At 59.4% G+C, this 19444-nt stretch overlaps 1 protein-coding gene across 1 annotated transcript in view; it reads left to right on the top strand.

Annotated features, from left to right (window-relative positions):
- Nucleotides 1–7980: 7980 nt before the first annotated feature.
- RASGRF1 (Ras protein specific guanine nucleotide releasing factor 1) overlaps nucleotides 7981–19444 on the top strand; it is a 29638-nt gene continuing 18174 nt past the window's right edge. The window contains exons 1-3 of the mRNA XM_069025788.1: nucleotides 7981–8256; nucleotides 16591–16697; nucleotides 17590–17737. Coding sequence (XP_068881889.1) covers nucleotides 7981–8256; nucleotides 16591–16697; nucleotides 17590–17737 — 531 coding nt within the window. The remainder of the gene's footprint in view (nucleotides 8257–16590; nucleotides 16698–17589; nucleotides 17738–19444) is intronic.

The raw sequence follows: 19444 nt of genomic DNA, 5'->3' as shown, positions 1-19444 counted from the left end.
TGAGGATGTTGGTCTTCAAGCCTTATTTTAGGGGGAGCCTCTTCCTTCTGTGCTGGGTGTCCCCAACGATGTGGTGAGATGGAAAACCCCAGGACGCTGGACAGGGTCCAGTGGCTCCCCTGAGCTGGGACCGCGAGGCGCAGCTTGTCAGGAAGGGGAGAATGCGCTGACCCCTGCGGCAGGATCAGCCCTCCAAACCTTTTTGGTCAATGCTCTGCAAGGCCTCCAGCGTCCCTGCAGCTCCTTCAGCTTCCTGTACCTTTGGAGCTGGATCTTCCCTGCCAAATTTTCATTGTCTTGCTGCTTTTCCTTGCCCTATGTCTCCAGCACATCCTCCCTCCTCCAGATGGGGAGGTGAAGGTTCTGGCGTGCCCCAGCCCTGTTCCCTGACCCCCCACTTTCTGTCCTGGGGTAAAACCCTCCCTCCAGCTGCTGCCAGAGCTCTTACATGGATAATGTCACTGGGAGCAGTAGGCTTTAGTAGAAAATTCCCTCTTTCAGACGTGATTGATTTGGATTCCCCCCAGTCCTGGTTTCCAGGCATCAACGGCTGCTGGAAACGCTCTCCTGGCGACAGAAAATCCATGGGAAAGCAGGCAGCCCAATGAAGTATTCATGGGGATTTTTATCACTGGTTTTTACCCGCTGCAGGAAAGTCAGCTTTATTTTTAGTGAATGATGGATCCAGCAGTAGCACAGGAAAAATACTCCATCTCCCTTCAAGCTGCATGGGAGGCACTGGAGAGGGCCTGTGCCTGGGAACAGGAACTAAACAAAACATTTCCTAAGTGTTTCTCAGCTAATTCTGGGATCATAAGAATGCTTGAAGGAGGCTGTGACTGATCCTCTGCTGCCCCAAGTGCTGCAGCCTGTGGCTCTTGGTGGACCCAAGGGGCTGAGCCTTCTGCAGCACCCATTCCCATGGCCACAGTGTTCCCATTGGCTCCCTAATCCCCAACCTGCCTCTGTCCCGGAGAGAGCAGGAGAATGAATCACAGCTGATTAATTTGCCTTATCCAGAAGAATCTCCCTGAATTAGCAAATGTTTTGTTTTGTTTGTTTCTATAGTGGACAGGAAAACATCCCTCAGTGCCCAGCAGCTGCACCCATGGCCATGCCAGCCCAGCCTGTAAGACCCCTGGGAGTCCCAGTGTCACTGAGCCCAGACAAGACACTCACATCTGGCTTCAAATGATCTTAAAACATATTTCTGAGCCAGCCAAGTTCGGCCATTGCCTTCCCGGGGTTTTCCCACTGCCTTTTCCCCACGGGCACTGCTTGCTGCCTGGCCGGTGCCGAGATGTGCTCTGTCAGCAGCAGATGCTTAATCTGTTTAAAAATAAATCCATCACTCTCCTGTGACTGATGGAAATCTGTTGCAGCAAATCCCACTGCAACGTGGAACCCGGCCATGGCTGCCAAACTTCAGCACTTTCTTCCCTCTGGGCTCCAGAGAAGGGCTTGGGTCCCTCTGCTGTGGGTCTGGGGCAGCTCTGGAACTCGCCACTCCCTGCCCGTGTTTGTGCCCATTTCTGACACAGCCACAGGTAACACCCAGCAGGGACAAAGAAACCTGGGGCCTCTCCGTGCTCTGTCAGGGATGAGCTGTGTGACCTCGGGCAAATTCCTGCTGTCTGTGCGCTGTCACTTCGAGGGTGAGGAGCTGTGTCACCTAAAGCTCTCCATGGAAAACAAATGAGAAGGGTCTCCCACATCCCTGAGTGACCAACTATGTCCAGCAACAAAAACCCCCAAAAATTCTCTGAGGGACCATAACAATGTGTAGAACTTCCTCCAGGGAAACAAGGGGCAGTAACAAGGTGTAAAAGTGTAAACGGGGCTGTGGGGACAGTGTTTTCTTCCTTGGAAGGTGAACTGGGAAAGAGGGTGGTGTCTTTGGCCCCCCTGTAATTAAACAAGTTAATGAGTGATGGAGAGACTTTTGGGGGTTGTCTCCATTCCAGGAAATAGGGGCAATGAAAGGTCTTGGTTCAGGGGGACCTGAACAGGGACTCCTGCTGCAACCCCTTGGGAGGTGCTACTTTGGGGGTCCTGCCCATGACAGCTGGGGTGCTCTCCCTGCCTCCGAGGGGTGAGGTGGGTTAGGCTGGTATAGCTGCATTGGGGATCTGGCGAGTTCCCAAAAAAGGCTCAAATTCCTCTTCCCAGCACAGTGGTGAGCCTTTGCGCTGCTGCGAGTCCTTTTCCCCTCGCAGTGCCAGGGGTGCCAGGGCCCGCAGCTACCCAGGTACCCAGGTGCCAGGTACCCAGGGAGGCACTGAGCCCATCCCACGTGGATCCCAGGAGCGGAGCAGCGCGTTGCTGGTGCGTTGCACAGGCGGGTACGGCAGCAGCCACGTGTGTCTGGGGCCAGGGCCAGCGTGGGCCAGCAGGGTCATCGTTCCCCAGGGGCTGAGGGTGCTGGGGGATGTGGGTGCTGTCACTGCCCTGTCCGCAGCCATGGCACCGTGTGCTGTGGGCAGGAGAGCTGCCTGGGGTCTGATCCTGAGCCCCTGAGGCTGAGGGGATCCTGCCTAGGCAGGGGATGTTTCTGGATGGGGGAAGTGGAATTACCCAAATTTATTCCCTATCAGGGAGGGAGTGGGAACTCCTGCAGCTTGCTGAGCTCCCCACTCATTGTGGGTGATGATGAAGGTGATGCTGCCTGACCCTGGGGTGTGTCCCTAGCTGTTGGGACCCTCCCTGGCAGGGGATTGGAACTGGATGGTCTTTAAGGTCATCTGATCCAAATCACTTGGTGATTCTATGATCTCTGGGGCTGTAGCTCCTCATTCTCAGGATTTCAGGGGCTCCCCTGGCTCCTCCCCAGGTGCAGCCAGATGCTGCAGCAGAGCCCTGTAAGTGTTACCACCCTGTCTGGTTGCTCCTGGGGCAGCTGCCAGGCAAACCAGCTCCATGGGGCTGTGGTTCCTGCCTGGAAGCCCTGGTTGTGGCCCGGGGTCCAAGGGATGTGGGACGACCCTGCTGTGGCCGTGGGCCTCCCCACCGTGCCCTTGGGGCAGATAATCCCAGTGTCCTGTAAGCGGCTCATGCTGGGAGTGACTGCGGAGCCTTTGCCCTGCAGCAAGTGGGGCAAGAACTGGTTCAGTGAGTGACACCGTGTGCTGCCCACGGCCTCCTGCATCACCCGGTGTGCTGAGTGTCATCTGCAATCAGGGCCTGTTTCATCCCCAAACCAAGTCCTACGGCTTCTGCAGCTCCTTAAGCCATCACCTCATAGCAGGAACCCCAGTGTTTTGTTGTCTTCCCAACTGGCTGGTAGAGAGACAGGGGGAAAGGATTTCTTGGTGACAATAAGGAATGAGTCAGTTCCAGAGATTTGGATATTAAATCCTTAATTAGCGATAGACTTTGGTGTGCAAGAACCCAGCAGGGCTCTTCCCAGGAGTGCTGGCAGCAGTTGCAGTGCTGGCCTTGCTCCCTGCGGCTAATCCTGGTGGGCCTGGGGATTACCTGCTTGGACATGGTGTGTCCAGCCCCAGGACAGATTGTCCAAGGTGATCCAGCCATGCCACCAGCTCCTTCCACTTGGGCTCCAACTTGGAGCCAGGTGATACAGTCAGACAGGGGGAGTGGGGATGGGTGTGCCTGATGATACCTTGTACCTGTAGGGACAGGAAGGATCTCTAAAATCCCGAAACCTCGGCATCCGGGCGGGTACAGTGCTGTTCTGTCTGTCAGGTGGCAAATCCCGTGTGTGATAGCAGGGACCTTGGCCTGTAGAGTGCAGCATCACACGGTTACAGAACACCCCTCTTAGCTACAACACCTTCTGAGGGCTTGTGAAACACAGCAGTGCCTAAAAATACCCGGTTGCCAAATTCCTGCTGCGGGTGCACTTGCAAGGTGTCTGTGGTACTTGGGCGGCCCAGCGTGGGGGTGCTCTGAACACATCGCCTGCACTGGTGGAGTTCCCAGCCCTATCCTTTCTCCCCTGTGCCCCCAGTGCCCTCGCTGTCCCCACTCGGTGCCCAGCACCAGCCCTTGGTGCTGGCCATGGCTCTGTGTGGGGCAGCCCCAGTCCCTGTGCAGGACACAGCCCGCGGTGATGGCCTGTGCTCCCTCAGGAGCTCTCCGTGGAGATAGCAACAATTTACATTAGGTCATGGCCAACCTGGCCATGGACATCCTCCTGCAGCCCTGGGGCAGTGCTTGGGGTGACACAGGGCCTTGTGTCACCCCAAGGGGCTCGGGGTCCACAGCGGGGTGCTTGGTGTCTTTCCCCTCCACCTACCCCTGTCCCAGAATGGAGATGACTGTTCTCTGTGACCGGGTACCGGGTGCTGTTGCTGGGCTGGGCAGATGCTGTGTCACTGTCCCAGTGGAGCAAGGTGGCACAGGGCCAGCTGTGGCCAGCTGGGATGCACAGACCCACCAGAGACCCACAGCACTGGTGACCCCAGGAGACAGACTGTCCCCATGGGAAGAGAAGCTGCCCATCACGGCCAGGGCTGCTTGGGGATGCTCCGCCTGAAGCAGGCAGGGGTCACCCCTGTGCCATGGAAAAGCAGGTCTGACACCCTGAGTGCTGCTGGGCCTCACACTGTCCCACACCCCTGCCGGGGTGAAGGACACCAGCAAGCCCTGGTTTGATGCAATGTGGGGAGGCAATTCTTCCCCTCCATCTCTCAGGTGAGGAAGCCGGCACCCCAGCCAGGAGCTAGGAGTGGTGCCAGAGCCCTCTTCATGGGCTCAGGAGTGAGTGAGAGCTGCTGGCATAAATTACCAGGCTGTCATCCCTGGTGCTGAGATTCCCAGGGAACAGCTTAGTGGTTCAAAGGGCTGCTGAGACAATTTTGCATTGCATGATCCCAGTCCCAGAGCTCTGACATTAAAAAATGTCAACAGTGAGGTGGTTTCTGTAGTGGGGCTGCCCGTGGCCCCAGGGAGTGGTCACAGCCGACCCTTCCTAGGGCCAGCCCAATTTATCACTTTGCACCAGGGTTTGGTGCTAAAGTGATAAATTGGCCTAATGAACTCAGGGGCTCCTTGTGCTGTGAGGAGCCCTCAGTTTGACATCCCCATGCCCCCCAGCACCGCATGCAAATGGCACTGAACCTGCTCAGCTCCAGTGGCACTTGAGGGATGGGAAGTGACACCCATGCTGGTGGTGAGGCTGGTGGCACTTGTCTAGCCCTGCATGGCAAGGATGCAGCCACCAACCGCAGCAGGTGTCCCCCACCCTGCCCTGGCTACGCCACCAGATTTTGTTTTAGCCCCAAGATGAGAGAGTGCTTTGGGTGAGAGCACCAAGAGACTTGTCCCGTGCCACACTGGAGGATCAGGGCAGTGGATCCTGACTGAGACCCTAAGATGCTGTGGGTGTCATCTCCCCTCTCCTTCGCCTCCTCCCTCCTGGTTCAGTGGTTGCTCTGTCCTGGTCTGCCCCTCCACCCCATTACTGAGTGCTCAGAGGTCTCTGAGGTGACTGTCCCCACTCCCAGAGCTCCCCCACAGCCTCCCCTGTCCAGAGCAGCATCCCGAGCCCCTTGTTCTCCCATGCCAGCAGCCCTGTGCCCTTGGGTGCTGCTGCAGTTCCTGCTCCCACTGCCTGTGGATCTGTTCAGGTTGCACATGGGATGGAAGCCCACAGGAACCACTGTTGTATTTGTTTAACACTTCAGCGAGGAGCAAAGAAACCACAGCAATTAAAGCGCTTGGAAACCCTGGCAATCTTTACTCTGGACAAACTCCCTGTCCCACAGCCAGCACGCCAAGGCTGACTCTGCTGGCTCTCAGAGGTGTGAGGAACGCTTCACAGCTGGACCAGGAGGGTCACACTGCAAACACCTCCCCATTGATCGATGCCACGTCACCTGCAGGAAACAAACCTCCCTTTGTTCCAGGAATCAAACTTTCCAAGGCTTGAGCCTTGGAAGCTCTCAGCGATGTTTCCATCACCCTCTGTATCTTCCAAAGGGAGTCTGAACTGAACCAACACTACTGGGAAGTCCAGAGGCTGTGCCTGCTACCAACCCCAGCACAGCCCAGTGCTGCCTGTCCCCAGTGCCGGCAGTGCTGCTGTCCTTAGGACAGTGGGACCCTCACCCGTGAGCAGTGGGCACACTGGGCACACTTCATGCCCAGGTACACCACATCCCCCGGCACACTGCACCTCCAGACACAGCCCCATGGCTGGCCAGGGGGCTTGGCAGCTCCAGGGTGCCAGGCAGCTTCCATCCAGTACGGGAATAAGTGGCAATGCCAGCTTCCCAGCTAATATTTCATCCAGGATTTTGCAGGCTTCCACAAAGGGTCTCTTTCTGTGCCACTGCACTGTTCCATACGGGATAGGTTTGGCACAGGGAGCACCTTCTGCTCCATGCTGGGACCCATCTCTCACCCAAGCAGAGGCTGCAGCAATGAAAAGGGATGTAGGACCTCACTGATGAGGCTGGAGAAATGGAAAAGGAGAGAGCCCTGGTGACGGAGGGGAGCTGGCCATGCTGCTGGGAAAGCCCTGGAGCTACAAATCTGCCTGCAGCTGGGGACTGGGGCACACTCAGCTGGGGACAGAAGTGGGAGGATGAGGGGCACGGGGGCCAGGGCAGTGGGTGGCCCCATTCCCGCTCTGCCCCTCTCTGGCACTGACCCGGTGACAGCAGGCCTCAGGCCGTGTCCCTTGAGGTGGCAATGGGCACGTGTTCCAGCAGAACCCAGGCCAAGTAGCTCCATCCTGGCAGTGCCAGCACCCTTCCCAATTCCAGCCTGTTCCCTCCCGTTCCCATGGCAACCTGTGACCTCACTGGGTTCCTTGGAGCTCTGCCAGCATTTTCAGCAGAAATAAAGCCAATGACCAGGGTTGTCCTGCTGTCCTCCCTGTCTGTAGTGGGTCTGTCACACCTGGGGCTCAGGTCAGGGCTGGCTCCTCTGCCGCAGGACTGACATGCCACATTGCAGGTCTCACACTTGGTGCCCATCACTGTGGCATCTGCCTGACCCAGCACTCCTGGCTGTAGCAGCCCCTGAGATACATGGGGCACCGGGGCACTCTCTTCCCTGCACAGGCTTCAGCTGCAGCCAGCGCTCAGTTTTCCAAGTGCCCGGTTTTCCCAGTTTTGTCCTGCTTGGCAGAGAAAAGGCCGGGATGGAGAAGAGGGATCAAGGGTGAGACAAATGGAAATAAATGGAGAACTAGTCCCTCTGCTCTGCCTGGTGGTGACACTTGTCTCAAGGTCCTCCCCTGCCTAAGGGTCCCTTTTGGCCTGGGGTCCACTTCCCCAGGGCTCCCATCTGGTCTAAGGTCCCTCCTGGCCTGAGGCTCTGGCTGTTCCCAGGGATCCCATTTGCCCAGGGATCCCTCTCGGCCTCGGGGTTCTGTGTGGCTGGAGGTGTCTCTCAGCTTTGGCTGTGCCTGGGGGGGTATCTCTCGGCCCGGGGCTCCAGCTGTGGGTAGGATTCCGTGCCGGCCCGAGGGTCCCACACGCCTGGGGTTCCCTCTCGCGCTGGGGGTCTCTCTCGGTGCGGAGTTCCCTCGCGGTGCGGAGCGGAGCGCTGGCGGTGCTGACGGTGACGGTGCTGGCGGCGGCCCCGGCATCCCGCGGCCCGGGGGCGGCCCCGGCGAGCGCAGCGCGGCGCGACCACCCCCGCAGCCGGCGGCAGGGAAGGAGGCAGGGGAAAGAGGCAGGGAAGGAGGCACGCGAAAGAGGCAGGGAAGGAGGGCCGCGGCTCCGCTCGGCTCGGCGCGACTCCGCTCGGCGCTGACGGTCCCCGGTGCCGCCGCCGTCACTCGCCCCGCCCGTCCGCGGTTCCGCGCGGCGGGTGCGGGACGCGACGCTCACCGACACAGCCGGGGCCGGGGGCTCAGCGGGGCCGGGCCGCGGGATGAGCGCCCGGCGGCTCTCCGGGGGCAGCGGGGGCCGCTGATGCTGCGGGGACCGCGGGGTCTGCGGGGGCGGCGGGGGTGGCTCGGCGCGGCCCCGCCCGCGGCGGGGGCCATGTGAGCGCGGTGCCGGCAGGATGCAGAAGGGGATGCGGCTCAATGACGGGCACGTCGCCCACCTGGGGCTGCTGGCGAAGAAGGACGGGGCCCGGCGCGGATACCTGAGCAAGCGGAGCGCCGACAACACGAAATGGCACACCAAGTGGTTCGCGCTGCTCCAGAACATGCTCTTCTACTTCGAGACCGACTCCAGCTCCCGGCCCTCGGGGCTCTACCTGCTCGAGGGCTGCGTCTGCGACCGCGCGCCCTCTCCCAAGCCCCCCCTCTCGGCTAAGGACTCTCTGGAGAAGCAGGTGGGCGACACGGGGGGCCCCGCGGAGGGGGAGGGAGGATGGCCCTCGGGGGTCCAGGGCCCGCACCCCCGGGAGCTTCCGGTGCCCGTGACCTGCCCCACGCGTGACCGGGGTGGGGAGGTGAGGATGAGGCCGGTCTGTGCAGGGGAAGGGGGATGATTCCCGGGGCTGCAGTGCCGGAGCAGCGGGTGGGTTCATTGTGGGGGTGTCGGGCTCTGTCCTGAGCACCCCCACTCCCTCTCCCATCTAATTAACCGCCAGTAATTAGCGCGGGGCTGCGGGGCGCCTCCCAGCGGCCGCGCTTGGTGCTGCAGAGCCCCGCGCCCCCCCCCCCCCCCCGGGCCCGGCGGGGTTTTGGGGTCCCGGCGGGGGGACCCCGGGGCTCCCGTGGGGCGGCCCCAGCTATGCGGCCTCGCTGTTTCCCACACCCCGCCTGCTCCCTTCTGTGCCCCCGTGGTTTGCTTGGCAACTCCCCCAGCCCAGCGGTGTGAGCAGCCTGCGATGGGTGCGTGCTGCTCGGCGGGGGCAGCTCAGGGCCTTGTTTTCAGGCAGATTTCACCCTGTTCCCGCTCGCCACGTGTGCGGTTTGCACCTCAATCCCCACCCCTGGCGGGGGGACAAGCAGAGTGCGGGTCCCCTGAGGCCCCCGTGCTGGCGCTGGGCTCCAGTGCCCTTTGCCACTGCTGATGTCTGCGGCTGATCAGCGCGGAAACACCAAAGCCCTTGCGAGGCCCTGGGAAGATCCAGGTGTCCCCCAGCCCCAGGGCTACTGTGGTCCCAGCCGTGGGGACCACAGCCCCTGGCGGGCCTCGGAGGTGGGTGGTCCACCAGCTGTGCCTTTCCCGACTGGGCAGGGTATCCTGGAGCAGCACGGCATGGACGTTGGCAGCCCCTGGCATGTTTGTCTGGGGTGGTTTGCTGGAGCTGGGATGCGCCGTAGCAGCCAGGAGAGATGGGATGGTGCCAGGAAGGGGGGAGAAGGGCTGGCTTCCAGCTGCGGGGGCAAATCCCCATCCATCGCTTCCAGAGCCACCTCCAGATTCATTAGCGTGGACAGGAGCTAGCTGAATTCACCCTCTGACCCTCTGGTGGTGTGTGGAGCGCGAACGTGTGCCCTGTGGGTGCCCGTGGCACAGCGGCACCGGGGCCCCTCAGTGGGAGCAGTGGGAGAGGGTCCCGGCACCACCATCCCGGGCTGGGCACATGCGGGAGGCACCTCGCGTTTTGCGTCCAGCTCTGCAGGGCTTGCATAATTCCTGCCTGAGCAGGCTCTGGGGAGGCGCTGGGAGTGCTGCCGGCAGACTGCAGGATGGGACCCGGGGCACCTGCCGGGCACCCCAGGGCATGGGGCAGCCTGGGAGGAAATCAGCCCCTTAATTCTGGCTATTGCTGGCACTTGGAAAACCCTGCCAAGAGAACCAGGCATGCAGCACCACTGCTCCCTGGCACATCCCCTCCCTCCTGGCTTGGAGCACAGGAATATTTCCCTGTCAAGAGGAAAATACTGTGTTTTTTGCCCAGCGGGGGCTCCTTGCAGCCCAGCCGTGGGGTGCAGCACCTCGGGGGCTGTGGCAACGAGGGGGGTCTGTAGTTGCAAGGGGTCACACTGCCGTGGTTGTCACTGCTGTCCCTTCAGTAACAGATGTGTGTTCCTAGTTCAGCTTCCATGAAGTTTACCAGCCAGGTTGCAATCAGCCTTCCTGGCCAGGTTGGAATCAAGCTTGGAATCGAGGCTTTGGGTCCTCGTGTTTGTGCAGGAGGGATTTTCCACCATGCAAACACTATGGGGAGGATGTCACATCCCCTTTCCGGTTCAAAATGCACCCAGGGTGTTGATCCTTGCTGTAAGTGAGGGGCTGCTGTCACAGGGAGCTCCTGCCATGGCAAATACATCCCCTGCTGCTGCTCCGCGTGGATTTGCCGCGGTCCAGCGCCTGGCTTGTAATTCTGTGTAATTCCTTAGGCCAAATGGGACTGGAAGACGGAGTGCTGGACGCCCGCTGCTCTGCAAGCTAATTAATGGCCCAGGGATGAGATAAGCCACGAATATTGATGGTGCAGATCCGCAGCCTGGCCGGGGCGGGAGGAGCCGGTGGCACACAGGGCCGGCCGTGCTCCGGGCAGGGTCTGTGTTCCCCACTCCAGGGAAAGCCTCGGCTTCAGGCTCACCTGAAACCCAGCCGTGCCCAGCATCCTCTAAAGGGAAGGTGCTGAGGAAATTTCTAGTATTGCCCGTGATCCCAATTAATTACATTCTGAGGGTATTTATCTGTCTGTGCAGTTCCAGCTGGAGCTCTGAGGACAGTGTTCCTTGCATCAGAGGAGCTCCAGGTTTGGATTCCTTTCTTGTTGGAGTGGAGCCTGAAAGGTTCCCAACTCTCTGCAAAGGAGAAATTTCAAGAGGTGGGGCTTTCAAACCCCCTCTTTTAGTGTACACACATTTTGTTTTGGGGGGATCTTTTTCCCTGGAACACAGTGAATTTTAGTGTCAGTATATGTGAGAATAAGGGAGCAAAGACATGTGGAAAACTGGAACACCAAAGACGTATTTGCTGCCTCTGGAAACTTTGTTTTCTGCTCTTGTTATGTTTTTCCACAAATGAATTTTCCTTCCAACCAGTTGGATGGGGAAGATAATTTCCTGCGGGGTGAGGTCAGGCTGTGGCCTGGGGAAGGGTCCGTGAGGTCGGACTGGGGCTGGGGAGGCTGTGACCCAACTGCTCGGGGCAGCAGTGCCAGCGGTGCTGGGATGAGCCGGGGTGGGGCTGAAGCCCCTTTTTACCCTGCTGTGGTATCTGGGCCGTGCCACACCACAGCCTTGCTGTTCCTGGTCCCCCGAGGGTGACGGTGCTGAGATGTGCTTCACATGATCACATCTCCCCTCCCTGTCCCTGTGTGCTCGGAGGGGTGGGCAGGCTGTGGGGTGCCCCAGGTGGGATGGGGCACGGCCAAGGTGAGATCCCAGTAGAGGAGCTGGGCAGGTGCAAGGCTGATCCGACCCCAACCTCAAAGACAGGGAAGGCCCCAGCGTCGGATGAGGGCTCTCCTTCGCACATCGGTTGGGCAGCAGGAATCACAGCTGGGTTTGCTCGGTGGATCCAGGCTGGAGTTGGATTTAGAATCACAGAATCATGAAGGTTGGAAAAGCCCTCTGAGGCCATTCAGTCCAACCCTTCTCCCAGCACTGCCAAGGCTGCCACTGCTCCATGTCCCCAAGTGCTGCATCCACACAACTTTTGAACATTCCCAGGGACGGGGACTCCACCACTGCCCTGGGCAGCCTGGGCCAGTTTCCAGACCTGTATCCCAGTGCCATGGGTTGCTCCTAAGCAGGAGCCCTCAGACAGAGCCAGTGTGGTGCTGAGTCAGGCAGTGGCCCCATGCAGAGCCCTTGGCTCCAGGCTCCGCAGCCCCGGAGCTGAGCTGTGTTCCCCCAGCTGAGGCTGCTCCTGAGCACGCACTGCCCATGGATGGGGATTTCCTTGCCCATCTCCAGAGTGTTTTCCAGGGATGGGACCGTGGAGCACCGAGGACACCCTGTCCTGTGGCCCCCATTCCTGAGACACTGGGAGTGCTGGAAGGGAGTGGAGCTCGGAATATTTGGATGCCTTGAGGACCTGCAGCAGCCCCTGCCAGCCCAGCAGCTCCAGCTCTCCCAGAGCCAAGCCCCAGGCCCTGCTGGTGGAGCCACTCCTGGCAGTGGGAGAGCTTGGGCAGCTCTCTGAAGGTGCAGCAGTGGGGCCATGGGGTCCAGCCATGCCCGTCCCTGCATGGGGGTTCACCTGGGTACCCCCAAAAGGCCTGTGGGGGGTGGTCAGAGGGGACAGATCCCATCAGTGGAGCAGGGCTGAGCAGGTCACCCATGGACATCCTGAGCAGGGCAGCTCCCAAGCTATTCCAAACTTTAGGATTGATGTCCCGGGCACTTCATCCCCAGATCCCAGCACTGGCCGCAGGTCCATGGGCATCAGCCATCTGGAGCAGTGAGAATTCTTCTACCTGAATGTAATTCCATGCAATCTGATTTTTTTGGGACTGTAAATCATAATTTGTGGACTCAAACCTGAACTATTCATCAGCATTGGGATAACAGGTTTTTAGTTAATTTGCATATTGAGTGATGCCATGTGGAGATTTTTGAGTGAGGGGGATGCTCATGGTGTTGGTCCCAGCGATGCCTGCATGCCCTCCTGCCAGCAGCACTGGATGAAATCAAGAGAAAACTGACTTATTTTAATTATTTTATGAATATTTCTGTGCATGACTCCAGAGCCTGCTCCACACAGGTGATGCTCACCTCTAGTATCCATTTCCGAATATCCTGACAGCCCATACCGAAACAAAGGAAGGAAATTGCAGCCGCTGGGATATTTTTTCTTATTGTCAGCACGGAAATGAGCTGCTGGAGCATCCAACTCTGAGGTCCTGTTTTCCCAGAGCACATAGTATGTAGGTCAGGGATGTTAAAAGCTGCCATGGCTGGCTGTGGATTTTTAGACTCATCCATCCAGAGCAGGAAAATTCTCCTCCTCTTGCCCTTTGTGTCAGCTGGAATAACCATCAGCTTCACAAACCAGCGGATGTGGATCTGCCCACTCCGGGAGGATGGAGGGCAGGCAGTTTGAGGGATGATGGGAGGGCATCCCTGTGGGGGGAAAAGACCCCTATGATGGCACAACGAAAACCCAGGAAAGGATGACAGTCACTGCTTTGGTGTCGCTGGGGGATTCTCTCGTGGTCCCCCCACTCTCACACATGCGGTGACCAGCGTGGGGGTGCTGGGAGAGCACCCACCCCCAACCACAACATCCCAAGGGGTCTGGTGGGTTGTTCAGGCTGAAAAACGCCCTTCTGCAAATTCTAAAAAATTCTGTGAAAGGTTGATTTGCTATTTTGGAAATAATGTGTTGCTTTAGAGAGTATTTGAATTTATTTCTGAGTCTTTCTGCACATCAAGGGCCTCGGTAACGCCGCCCCTCTCCCCCCCCATCCTCCCCGCAGCAGGCAGGGCCTGCGGGGAGCCGGGTGATGGTCACGGGGCTTTGGGTGGCCCTCGGGGAGCCGGGTGACTGTGGCCCGGCAGGGTCACGGGGCTGTGGGGGCGCCTGGAGGTGCTTTAATGTTTCCCTTGGTGACCTGGAACGCTCCCGCGTCATTATTTCGGGCAGAATTGCCGTGTCCCCTGGGACTTCCTGAGGGAAATCCCTGAGGTCCGGGTATCTGGGCATCCCACAGAGGCGGGGTCCAGGGGCTGTGTATCCTGCGGTGCCAGACGGCCACGCATCCCACAGCGCCGGGGGCCGGGCGATGTGCCTCCCACAGCGGGGGCTCAGAAGGCACCATGGAAATAGGAGGGGCTTGGAAAACACCCCGGAATGAGGGACTTCCTCAAGGAATCGCATCTGCTTTCTTTGGCAAGGGCAGAGGGAAGGGGTTGGGATGAGGGGGTCCAGTCCCAGGGCTGGGAGTTGGTGAGGTCATAAATGAACAAAAATTGGGTGTAAGGGGAAGCAAAGTGATGCTGTGGGTAACTTGTGCCCTGCCCTGGGCAGCACAAACTGCTCCAGGGATGCTGGGCTGAGGCCGCGATGGAGCTGGGGGCTCATCCTGATGCTCCTAGCACTCTGTCTCGTGCCAAGAGTGGCTGGTCCTGTGCTGGTTCTGCCCATGGGTCTGGTCCCATCCATGGGTCTGATCCTGTCCACGGATCTGATCCTCAGTCCCTGACCCAGCAAGTGCCGCAGGAAGCGCTCCCAGGCTGTTGGTGCGATGTGTCACTGTGATGACAGAGAGGGATCATGTTTTAGGCGGAGATAAAAGGTGGTGGGAGTTTTATTATTCAAATAGAAAATAACTTCCTCCTTCCCAGCACGCTGCACTTCCTGGGAATTGTGTGGGGATAAACTGGAGCAACACATGGAGTGGGGTGCGTGTGCTCACAGGAGCCAGGTTTGGATCACAGGCGGGCGATCGAGGGGTCCTGGCTGCAGCCCTGCAGTGGGGGGCTTTCACCCCTCACCATCAGCTCTGCTGCCAGCAGCCTTGCAACTGCCATTGACAAAACCTGCAGGAGTTTTTGGGTATAAACTGGATGAGCCAGAACTGTCTGACAAAACCTGCCTGTCAGGTGCTGATGTGCTGGGAGGTGCCTCGAGTAGGTGAAGAGGGGCAGAGGCAGTGGGGCAGGGTGGGCACCTGTCCAGGGTACCTGCTCCAGATCCCTGCCCCAGTCCCTGCCCCCGTTCCTGTCCTGGGCTGTGCACCCCTTGTTTTAACCTCTGACAAGCCCAGAATCTGCTGCTTTCCCAGGGCACAGGGAAGGTCAGGATGCTTACCCAGGCTGTGCTGTGAATGCGGGGCTCTGAGTGGGTGCACTCACCCACAGCAGCACAAAGCAGCACGGTGCCATCCCCACGGGACCCTGGGAGCACACACAGGTGTCTGGGAAGGACAACTCAGGGCTTGCTATCTCATGCCCTCCTGGCAGGCAGGGACTGGTTTGGGGGATCCCTGGAAGTGTCTCCCCATGTTTCCGGTCCCATGGGGACTCAGCCGAGCATGGGCTGTTGGTGTTGGATCATGGAGTGGGAATGTGCACACACTGTGCTGTCAGGGGGGTTTGTTCCTGTGGCACCAGGAGCTTCTGGGGGCACCAGGGCCTAGAAGGGGCTCCCCCACACCTCACTGGTGTTTAGAGGGGCATTTCCAGCCTTGCCAGCCTGATGAGCTCTTCTTGATGCAGTTACAAGGGAAAGGATGTGAGGTGGGTGTAAAGCTGGGGTACAGAACAACACCCATAAGGACCACAAATTTTTGGTGAATTTTCCCTCGGAGCTGTCTGTTTGCCAGTAAAAGCCTTTGGGAGTGGGAGGGAGGGAAAGGGGGTGGGATGTGAAAGGCTGGGGAGCTGCTGCAGCTCCAGAGGTGTCCTGCAGGCAGACACGGAGCTCTGGGCAGCCTGAGCATGGTGGGCCAGGGAAGGGGTGGGCGATGGATGATGGTGTTTGACATTGGGGTGTTTGATGGATGATGGTGTTTTGTCATGGGAATGGTGCCATAAGGAGAAGGCTTGTCCACAGGATCAGCAGTAAAAGATCTGCACTTAAAGGATCTGCGGCAGAAGTGAAGGAGCTGCATCTTCACCAGGGCCCTGCAGTTTCTCCCCAAAGGTGAAAGCTGCTTCTGAAAGCGGGCTCTGCTGTGCCCATGGGCAGCGTGGGCTCCTGGCCCCTTCTCCTCCTCTGCCGGACCTGGAGGGGCTGGGTGAGCTCCAAGGGTATCACCCTGAGACCTGAGGCCCTGGGTGGACATGGGCTGTGGGTGCTGGGTCTGTCTGTGCTGCTGCACCAGCTATGCCCTGTCTCCCCATCGTCCCAGGCTCACTCAGAGCCTCCTGTGCCTTCCAGGGGTCCTTCTCCCCAACACCCTGGGCCTGATCAGGGATGGGAAGGGTAGAGCGTTGTGGTGCCCATCGGTGTTTTCATGGCACACGTGGCACAGCCGGTGGCTGCCTGTGTCCCACCAGGCTGCTGCTCCTTGGGTTTGAGGCAGTTTTTACCTGTGAATTCAGGTCCCTCATGAAACCCAAGAGAGGAGCAGATGATGTCAGGATGAGCTCGTTCCAGTGGGTTTGGTTTAGCCCAGTTATTCCGGGCAGTATCCAGCACTGCAGCGTGGTACCTGTTTCCTTGGAGACTGCAGGGAAGCAGAGGAGCGGCACAAACCCGGCGGCGGCGGCACCGCACACAATTAGCACAAACACTGGAAATGTCAAGGGAGGCTAAAAATAGCCCCGTGCTGTGGCCACCCCCCGGAGCCCCAGGGAGCACAACACGAGGGACCCGGGCTCTGCTCGGCATCACCTCCTGGGCGGCTGCGGGGCTCCAGCGTGTGCCCGAGGGGCTCGCTGTCCACACAGGCGGGGATGCAGGCAGGGATCATAGGATCAAGGAATCATTAAGGTTGGAAAAGACCTCTAAGACCATTGAGTCCAAGCATTAACCTGTGGATGCGGGTGGGGATGCAGCTCCAGCTCAGCATCCTTGCTCCTCTGCCCGTTCCCCAGGTGAGGGTGTCCGCAGGGTGGTTGCCCCCTGGACTTAGGTGGGTTTGGTAGATTTAGGTTTTCCTGAAGCTGGGTCTTTGCCCAGCAGGATTTCCCCTTGGATTTTCCTCGCCAGTGGCATGGCTGTGCTGAGGGCAGCACATTGTGGCCGGGCTCCTGGTATTTCCAAACATGTTTTTTTTCAACGACCCAACCTGTGGTGGGTCAGGAAGTGCTTTCTGCCAGCCCTGTGTGGGGCATAACCGTAACCCCTGTGCTCGCCCCCGCAGCACTACTTCACTGTTAACTTCAACCATGAGAACCAGAAGACCCTGGAGCTGAGGACCGAGGATGCCAAGGACTGCGACGAGTGGGTGGCAGCCATAGCTCACGCCAGGTGTGCCCTGTGCCTGTGTGTGTGTGGGGGGGGTCGAGGTGAAGCCATGCTGAGGGTGGCTGGGGGGGGCAGGAAGAGCTGGACACTGTCAGCAGGCAGAGCAGGACACTCCTGCCTCCCAGCCCCATGGTGGGGACCCTCATGCTGAGTGGGGGCTGTGTTCAATTGTTCCCCAGTCCCCATTCCCATCCCTGTCCCATGCCACTGGTCACCCCGGCAGGCTGGCACTGCCTGTCCCAGCCTGGTGCCAGAGGGATGCCCGATTCACCCTCAGGCTCAAAGCCCATCTGGAAGGAATTCACCTGGGATAGCAAACCTGGTCAGGAAGGGGTTTGTCCAGGATCCTGTCTGTGCCATGGGAGTGCTGGCACAGCCCACCCGCCATGGAGAGCAGTCAGGAGCCAGCACAGTGCAGGTGCCTCTCGGGGGAAGGAAGTGCTGGGCTGGCAGTGAGGTGTGGGATCAGATGGGAGCTGTGTGCAGGGAATGGGAGAAACACCATCCCCTGCAGCCCCTGTCAAGAGTAGGACTTTGTAGGTACTTGTGCCACATGTGGTCTCCTTCTTAAACTCTTGGAATGTGGCAGGTGACAGGTTTGGCCAAGGGTGTTTGGGGATCTTTTTGTCTCCTCTGATTTCATTAAAGTTTGCTCTGTCCTTTCCGTTTGCCCCTTGTGGGAACCCGTATCCTCACCAGATGGGCCCTTTCTGAGCAGCAGCCTTCCCAGCTGTGGGAACTGCCCCCTGCTTTGTTCCCCCTGCTGGGGTGTGAGCCAGAGGCCCTGGGAAGGAGGAGCCCTTGCCAAACCGCAGCCCCCGATGCTGGGGTCACATGCTGGGGGCGCGGGGCAGGGTCTGCAGGGGAGGGATGCTCACGGCCGTGTCTGCTGCAGCTACAGGAACCTGGCGACAGAGCACGAGGCGCTGATGCAGAAGTACCTCCATCTCCTGCAGATCGTGGAGACGGAGAAGACCGTTGCCAAGCAACTCCGGCAGCAGATCGAGGACGGGGAGATCGAGATCGAGCGCCTCAAGGCCGAGGTGAAGCGCCTGGTGCTGCCCTGTGGATGCACTGACGCTCCTGGGGTGACCCGTGGGAGGGCGGGTGGCATCCCCGTGTGGGCAGGGGCTGGGGGTGGCACCGCTGGTGTGGTTCTGCTTCTTTTAATGACACAGGGCTGGCCCTTCTCCTGCAGGAGGGGTGAGGGCATCGCCTCCCCTTGGGGATTTTCCTGGCAGGAGTTATGAAGCAAGTGGCTGTGGCTGTGCCATCCCAGCACTGTGCATGTGGGGGGCTTGAGATGATCCCTGGAGCCAGGAAGCTGTTGGAATAGGGAAGAGTTCACACCAGCAAGGAGCACTGGGGAGCAGGTCCTTGCCTCTTGTAAGCGAAGGAAACAGTTGCTGTGTCCTAGAATCCCAGAACAGTTTGGGTTGGAAGGGATCTCACAGACCCTCCTGTTCCACCGTCTCTGTGTCCTCCTCTGGAATCACTCCAGCAGCTCCACATCCCTTTGATGCTGGGATCCCAGAGCAGGAGGCAGCTCTGCAGTGGGGCACACCTGAGCGGGGCAGAGGGTGTCTCGTGCTCCCCGGAACCCCAGGGATTCTCTGTGCTCGGTGCTGTGACCACACGGATGCTGCTCTGTGCAATCCTGTGGGATCAGCCCGGGGAGCCCCTGCCTGCAGCATGCCCTGGGAGCTCTGGCAGCAATTCCCTGCCGGGTGTGGGAAGGGTGACACGAGGCCAGGTATGGCAGACAGCAGCAAGGTGCACAGATGACTCAGCAGACGGTGCCGAGGGACACGCGTGTCCTTGGGGCACCTGGGAGGAGGAGGTTCGGGAGATGCCTGGCACTGGGGGCGATGCTCCTCGGTGGGGGGGCTGCTCTGTGGCACTGGGGATGCTCGGCAGAGGGAGAACCCTCGGCGGTAACAGGGCTGCCTGGTGCTGTGGGAGATGCTCGCTGGCAGAGGGGATGCTCGGCAGTGGGGTATCCCCTGTTTCCTGGCCACCCCCGTGCTGCCTGGCTCTGTCCTGCAGCACTGTGCCCCCCGGGTGCCCCCTCACCACCTGAGCTCTGCCTGCGGGTGCTGCTGGCACTGCTGCTGCGGTGGGTGGGCAGTGGCGACAGTGAGCTGGGGCACCCTGGCACACCCCAGAGCCAGTGCTGCTGCCAGCCCCCTCCTCTTGCCTGGCAGGGGGGTGGGCAGTGGCATCGGGGTGCGGGCAGCCACGAGTGGGTTGGCAGGGCTGAGACCTCGATGCCAAATCACTCAAAACCTCAAAATTGCCCCAGAAGAGGCATCTGAAGAGGCAGTGAGGGAAGGGGTGGTTTCACCTGTCCTAATGGTGGGCTTTTCCTTAAATTTTGAATTTTTGGGTTCAAATGGGCAGGTCAGTAGCAATCCCTGACCATGTGCTGGGGTGTGGTGAAGGTTCTTTTAGTCTTGCAGGGCTGAGGTGCCACAAACCCTTCCCAGGAGTGCTGGCTTTGTGCTCTTTCTGCTCTCCAGCAGAACAGATCAGCCCTAAAAACGCCCTGGTTGCAGACTGTGCCCCCCATTTGGGGGGTGCTCTCCTGGGACCTTGATCCTGCTCCCCACGTCTGGTCCAGCCTCCAAGTCGGGGTGATCCCCAACCCCCTGAGGGACCAAGGCAGGACAATGAGCACCCCCAGGAGCTGGGTCCAGGGAGGTGAGAGATGTTGTGACCCCTGGAACGAGCTAAGCACAGCTGCAGCATCT

Source organism: Aphelocoma coerulescens, chromosome 10 (genome assembly GCF_041296385.1).
Source record: "Aphelocoma coerulescens isolate FSJ_1873_10779 chromosome 10, UR_Acoe_1.0, whole genome shotgun sequence".
NCBI classification, from domain to species: Eukaryota; Metazoa; Chordata; class Aves; order Passeriformes; family Corvidae; genus Aphelocoma; species Aphelocoma coerulescens.
The sequence above is the reverse complement of the archived record's forward strand: the minus strand, read 5'-3'. Positions and strand labels throughout refer to the sequence as shown.